The sequence below is a fragment of the Penaeus chinensis genome, chromosome 26 (assembly GCF_019202785.1).
Source record: "Penaeus chinensis breed Huanghai No. 1 chromosome 26, ASM1920278v2, whole genome shotgun sequence".
Taxonomy (NCBI): Eukaryota; Metazoa; Arthropoda; class Malacostraca; order Decapoda; family Penaeidae; genus Penaeus; species Penaeus chinensis.
The window spans coordinates 14,025,081-14,032,580 of record NC_061844.1 but is presented as its reverse complement, the minus strand read 5'-3'; the positions used below and the strand labels follow the sequence as shown (position 1 = coordinate 14,032,580).

General features: G+C 30.5%; 1 protein-coding gene across 2 annotated transcripts in view; it reads right to left on the bottom strand.

Annotated features, from left to right (window-relative positions):
• The window catches only part of LOC125039189 (glycogen [starch] synthase-like), a 45,971-nt gene that overhangs the window by 16,438 nt on the left and 22,033 nt on the right, over positions 1-7,500 (bottom strand). The window contains exons 5-6 of one of the 2 annotated variants that reach the window (XM_047632969.1): positions 5,655-5,684; positions 1,050-1,312 (exon numbers count right to left, since the gene is read on the bottom strand). In XM_047632969.1, the coding sequence (XP_047488925.1) occupies positions 1,050-1,312; positions 5,655-5,684 (293 nt within the window). The remainder of the gene's footprint in view (positions 1-1,049; positions 1,313-5,654; positions 5,685-7,500) is intronic. The other variant, XM_047632970.1, reaches the window with a different exon arrangement.

The following is a 7,500-nucleotide window of genomic DNA, read 5'->3' as shown; positions in this document are numbered from 1 at the left end:
TCATAAAAAACTACAGGGGATATTTACATATACAAATACATACATATATATATATATATATATATATATATATATATATTTATATATATATATACACACACACACACACACACACGCACACACGCACACGCACGCACGTACGCACATGCATATATCTCTATATTTCATTCTATATCTAAGCAACTCATCTGTCTGTGTCTGTCTGTGTCTGTGTCTGTGTGTCTGTCTGTGTGTGTGTCTGTGTGTGTGTCTGTCTGTCTGTGTGTCTGTCTGTCTGTGTGTCTGTGTGTGTGTCTGTCTGTCTGTGTGTCTGTCTGTCTGTGTGTCTGTCTGTCTGTCTGTCTGTCTGTCTGTCTGTCTGTCTGTCTGTCTGTCTGTCTGTCTGTCTGTCTGTCTGTCTGTCTAACACTTCCTTAGAGCAATTTACTGGGATATGCATTGTTCAGAGACAAGTAAAAAAAAAAAAGAAAAAATTAAGTAAATAAATAAATAAATTTTAAAAATCCCAGTAAGTGAATGGCAATAGATAGAGAAGCAGAAATCTTAACTCTAACGTTTCTTGCTCCATTTAACTTGTACAGTTCTTCCACTATAGAGTTTTCAAAAGTAGATACAACCAGTGTCAACTTACTGTTCCCTTTTATTTCCCCCAAGTTCAGCAAAAAACAATCTCTATGATTAGGAATGACAAACAATCATAAACATAATCAACAATTCTAATAAGGTTTTTAAAATCCCTGAAATTTCCCTATAAGTTATTCTTGCAAAAACCATCCTTTTCACACTCACAATAACCCAAAACATATAAGACCAATCCTGTCTTAAATAAAAAAAAAAAAGCACAAACGAGCCAACAAGACCAGAAAAATCTAAAACCTCTTTTTCACTCAACTCTTGCATTCACTCACTCATGCTCTTTCTCCTTTCCTCTCTCTTTCCACCCTCCTTTCTGGAACTTTCTCTTTCCCTCTCTAACATTCTCTCTTCTCATCTCTCTTTCTTCTACCCCCCACCATCAACCCTTTGAAATTCACCCGCTAGAGACCTACCCGTAGAAATGCCCTCGGATGAAGTCGTTGATCTTTTCCTTCGAGATGGCGTGCATGTTCTGGAACTCGTGCAAGGCGGCAAATTTCTTGACGTTGAGGCCATTGGGGGTGATGATGTCTGGCTTGCGCTTGAGAAGGTGCTCTGCCTCGACACCTGTGATCTCTGAGACAGTAGTGAAGGTGTTGGATAGGTGGACGGCACAGCGCTCCATGCAATACCTGTGGTAGATGCCTCGCTTACCCGCCTCCTCATCTATGTTGAACTGCAAAGGTTAATAATACAATGATGACTTTAATTAAGATGAATAAGAACCAAAAGACTGCATTAAATAAACAAATAAAATTATCAAATAACAAACAGCAATAATAATGACATCAATAATGATTACATTTATACTACTACTACTTCTAAAAGTGATATTATTAACAAAAACACAAATTCTAAAACTAACCCAACCAATACTACTAATAATAAGTGGTAATCATGTAAACAATCACATAAATAAAAAATAACAAAACCAATAACAACAGCAACCACAATTACATCAACAGAAGAAAGAAAAGAGAGAGAGAGAAAAAAAATAATAATAACAACGACAATAAAAACAACAGTAATGATTATTATAACAAAGCTATAACAATAATAATGATTAAAAAATTAACAAAAATTATTACAATAATAATAATAGTAATAACAATGATAATAATTGTAATAAGAATAATACCAACAATAACAAAAATAATTATCATTATCATAATCATTATTATTATAACAACAACTATAATAATCATGATAACAGAAACAACAATAATAATAAGAACAATAACAAAAGTAATAACAATCACAATAACAATTATAACAATAATAAAAACAATAACGATAATGATAACAATGACAATTGTAATAATAATGATAATGATAATGATAATGATAATGATAATGATAATAATAATAACAATAATAATAATAATAATAATAACAACAACACTAATAACAATAATAATAGAAACCCTTACACTAATAACAATAACAAAAAAACAAAACAAAATTAATGTAACAATAAAAATAAACAAATATAAACAAATGATAACAAGAACAAAAATAAATATAAAAACAACTAGTATTAATGATAACAATAATATTGATATCAATATTAATGATAATAATGATACAAATATTACTACTACTACTTCTAGGAGTACTTAAAAAATAGTAATAAAAATAATCAATATCATTATCAATACCAATACTAATATCAATACTGATATCAACAAGAGAAACGATAATAAAAATAATAATAATAATAATAATAATGATAATAATAATAATAATAATAATAATAACAATAACAACAATAACAATAATAACAATAGTAACAATAATACTAATAATAATAATAATAATAATAATAATAATAATAACAATAACAACAATAACAATAATAACAATAGTAACAATAATAATAATAATAATAATAAAAAAATAATAAATAATAATTACAATAACAATAACAATAAAATAACAATAACAATAATAATAAAATAATGATAATAATAATTATAATAATAATAATAATAATATTAATAACAGAATAAACACAATAATCAAAATAATAATCATAATCATAATAAGAAGAATATCAATAATGATAATATTATCAATATTATAATATCAAAAAAAAATAAAAAATAAAAAATAATAATAACAATAGTAATAATAATAACAATAATAATAACAATAACAATAACAATAATAACAAAAACAATAATAATAATAATAACAATAATAATAACAATAATAATAATAAAAATAAAATAATAATATCAATAACAATATCAGCATCAATAATAATAACAATAATGATAATAATAATGATAATAATAATAATAATAATAATAATAATAATAATAATAATAATAACAATAACAATAACAATAACAATAACAATAACAATAATAATAATAATAATAATAACAATAACAATAACAATAACAATAATAATAATAATAATAATAATAATAATAATATTAACAATAACAACAACCATGACCATGATGACAAAAATATTAATAACAATGATGATGATGATGATGATGATGATGATGATGATGATGATGATGATGATGATGATGATGATGATGATGATGATGATGATGATGATGATGATGAGGATGATGAGGATGATGAGGATGATAAGGAGGAGGATGATGATGACGATGACGATGACGATGACGATGACGATGACGATGACGATGATAATAACAATCACAGCAATCAACCAAACTGATGTAAAGGTATCAGCCCAACCTTTAGCAACATAGGGAAAAAAAATCTAATCAAAATTGAAATACACCAATTACCACCAGGGACGGCATGAACATACATGCCATGTCCACTGTGATTCTTTTTTACTGTTTACGATATATAAACACAAGAGCTTAGTCATCAAGAAGTCAATTATTTATTGCTATACCTATCTTAATGACATTGCAATAATCATAATGTCAATAGTTATTCATGACAGTATCAGTACCAAAAGCATCAGAAAAAAAGTCCTTCCCACAAATTTAAGGAAATGGGAAATCCCATATGGCCTACTAGTGACCAAACACTAGTAAAGCCATAAACATGTAAAAAAGAAAGAAAGAAAAAAAAAATTCACAAAACCAAGATTACAGGGGACAGTTCATACACCCTACATCAATGGGATTACTTTACCATTAAAGGCAATAATGAAAGGGACATCAAAATACAGAGGTTACTCCTGGTTTTCAACACTGTTCTCTTTTAATCAGACAAGACAGAGAACTATCACACAAAAGGATACACGTAATGAAAAAAATATATTGTAATAAGATATCTTATGGCATACTATCACCTTTCCAAGATGTAAAGTTTCCATGAGTTACAGACAAAATTTTGCCTTGAATGTGACAATGTAACTACAGAGCCTTTTTTTTTTTAATCATAACTGGTAGTCATTTACATTCCTTTTAAGTATACCTTATCAAATTATTTCAGTTTTCATCTATGATAAATTTTTCTATCCAGTGTTCAATGAAAAAAATAACCGAGATGAAATATTCAAAATGAAACGGCACGTAAAAAAAAAAAAAAAGAAAAAAAAAATTATCTTTAACAACAAAATGAACCTCAACAGAAAACTTAAAAACAAAGATAATGACAAAAAGTGAACAACAAGCTAAGGAGCAGACTTCACAGCAAAACAGCCAGGCACTTAATCCACAACACACAGGAAAACAACAAACTTTTTAGAAAAATAAAACATTAAAAAAAAAGACAACAAATAGCTCCAACACTGACCATGCAACATCAGACAATGAGACAGACGGGCAGATTGTCAGCTATACTAAAAACAGAAGAAATCAAAAGATAAGAAAGCAAAACCAAGAAGCAAAATTTAAAGATTTTTAACCAAGAATGTTCGCAGAAATTGCAGAAGAAAAGGAAGTAATTCACCTTTAAAAAAGAAAAATGACAGAACAGGACAGAAGTGGGAAAAGAAAGGAACAACCCAACAATCTTAATTGGCCTTAAGACCAAGGCCAATTAAGATGAATTAAGATAACGAAAAACAAAAAAGTAGATGAAAGGAACAAAGATGACACAATAACAGCACAGCAAAAAAAAAAAAGAAAAAAAAAGAGTGTAATAAATAAAGCAAGAGAAAATAAAAAGACAACACAGATAGAAACACTCTGGTAAACTATGAGCAAAGCAAATGGAAAGAAATGCACTTGCAGGATATTGAAAATAAAAAAAATAAAATGCTTCACAATATCAAATACAAAAAAAAGGAAAATTAATGACCAAGATGATACTAAGGAAGGGCTATTTGCTAAAGTACAGGAGGTAACTCTTTAAGCTAAAAAAAAAGATAAAGCAGTTATGATACTGTTATAGGATACTGAATTAAGAAATGGGATAATGACTAGAGACAAATAGGAATTAAATGTTGTCATGTATAGACCATCTGACTCAAGAGAAGTTCTTTATTTTAGGGAAACTTTAAATATGGTTAGTAATCACATCAAGACGACAATGAGAATCATTAGCATCATAGTGCTGGGCGCCTTATATATCTTTTTCACTGAACAATGAAAATCAAAAGAATAGTAAATGCTACCAGAGATGAGTAACAAATAGTGAAGATGATTCTAGATTTTGAAGAGATTTTCAACTTTAACCCAATGCCACCGGGTGTTTTCCCGATGCGAAAGCCCTCTCTCCCAGGCTGTATTCATAGTAGCCCGGGCCAGCTGCCAGGGGATCGTGTTGGCACTATAGATGTGCGGCATGACCATATGAACATGTCACCCAGCGGCAAAGGGTTAACCAAATAATCAAAATGTGTTTGGATTTTTTTTTATATGTAGGGGTGAGAATGTAAACAATGTATCACCAACTATACAGCCAATCCAGTGATAACAACATTGAATTCATGTTATATAAGCTAAAAAGCCATGTAAATAGGTAAAAACAAGTAGCAGAAGCAGGGAACTTCAACCATGACCGAATTGCCTGGAAAATGATAAATAAATCACTAGAAGAAGCATTAGCACAAAATTAAGACCTACAAATACCCGTTCATCTGATGCAGAAGTTCCTTGAAGCTTGTAGAGATGTTTGTAAAAGATTTGTGCCCCAAAAAAAAGAAAAGAAAAACAAGAAACTTATACAGAGATGGAAAAAAAAAAAAAAAACGGCTGAGAATCAAGAAGAATGGGGTAAGGAAGCTAAATATGACAAGGGACCAGGACAAAATAAGAAAGGATAAAATGAGAAGCAGGTAAATCAGGAGTCAATAAGTAACAGAAAGAATGTAGAAGAAAAATGGCAGTTGGAACTATAAACTGTAATATACTCCTACTGCTACGACAACAAATTAAACAGAAAAGTGGAAATGAGGGTGCTTCATTTACCAAATCAAAGGAAATGGTTGAAGTCCCCAAAATACTACTGGATTAATTTAGTGTGGACTTTGTAGAACCTTTTTATAATGAAACTCAAAACCTCATTAAGTTCAGGTCTCCTGACCAGTAACACCAACATATTACATTATAAAACTATTTGAAAGGATAATAAGCAGAGAAACTGTTCTGTATTTAAAAAAAAAGAAGTAAACAAGACATTATAAATTCCATATGGGTTAGACCATGTCTATCTCCAGTCCTAAATCACTGAAACTCACACTACAGCTCCTATCAAAACCCAAAGTAGCTAACATAAAATGCTTAGATATCAAGTTATTAACAAAGTGAAGTACAGAAAATTACTTGTCAAAAATACACACATCAAAAACAGGAGAAAATGAGATAGTGGATAAACAATATTCTAACAAATTACAAACAAAAAGTACTAATTAATAGAATTTTATTGCATGAATCAAATATCAGAGATGGAGTACCATAAGGGTCAATTCTTAGGTATCTGCTGTTTGTAATTACAACTGGGGACATAATAACAACACTCCAAAATAACAACACCTGCAGTTGATACAAGGATAAAAATACAGATATAGAGGACAAACTTGAATATCTAGATGATATTTGTGAATACTGTGAAAATCCAATGCTGTTAAATTCTCAACTGTAAGATATTGTCCAACTGTAGCCAGGGACCAAGTTCAAATTCAATAAAATATTATAAAAAAGCTGCAAGCAAAATTAGGCCTGCTTATGAGTTATGACATGAGCTTCACTTATTATACTGAGTATGCAATCATTAACAGAAAAGTTAACCCACTGGATCTAGGTGAAAGGGATGCCTATCATGAAGAAATTTTGCCAAGGAATGGGTGATTGGGAAAGTCTGGTAATAAAAAAATCTGGCTAAGGGATGGGAAATGGAAATGTCTCACCATGGGAGATTATTGCTCTGTGGTGGGTGATGGGGACCTTTCATTATGAGTGCCCAAAGTACTTATAGGGAGATAGACTCAATGGGACTTCAGGAGGGGGTTTAGTCATGAACTTCAGCAGCATGTAGTATGTACTGTATAGTGTGTGTGTTGTTTCTTTTTTTGTGTGAGAGAGAGAGAGAGAGAGAGAGAGAGAGAGAGAGAGAGAGAGAGAGAGAGAGAGAGAGAGAGAGAGAGAGAGAGAGAGAGAGAGAGAGAGAGAGAGAGAGAGAGAGAATCCTGCCAATCTCATTTTAAAAATGGCAAGAAAGATACTCCATTAATACATGTATGGAAGATCACTGAAAATTTGGCACTAAACCTAAGAAAGTATTAAAGTAAAACATTCTCTAGTAAAACACCAACACATAAGAGTAAAAGAACAAGGACTGACCCAAAATGCTATTCTTCATCAAATTTGGTTCCTAACAGCTAAAAGACATACAATATCACAGGATGGCCCTGGCACAAACCACTACCATAGTGCCACTCTTGCCACAATACAGTAAGTAACCCCCTAATAATATAAT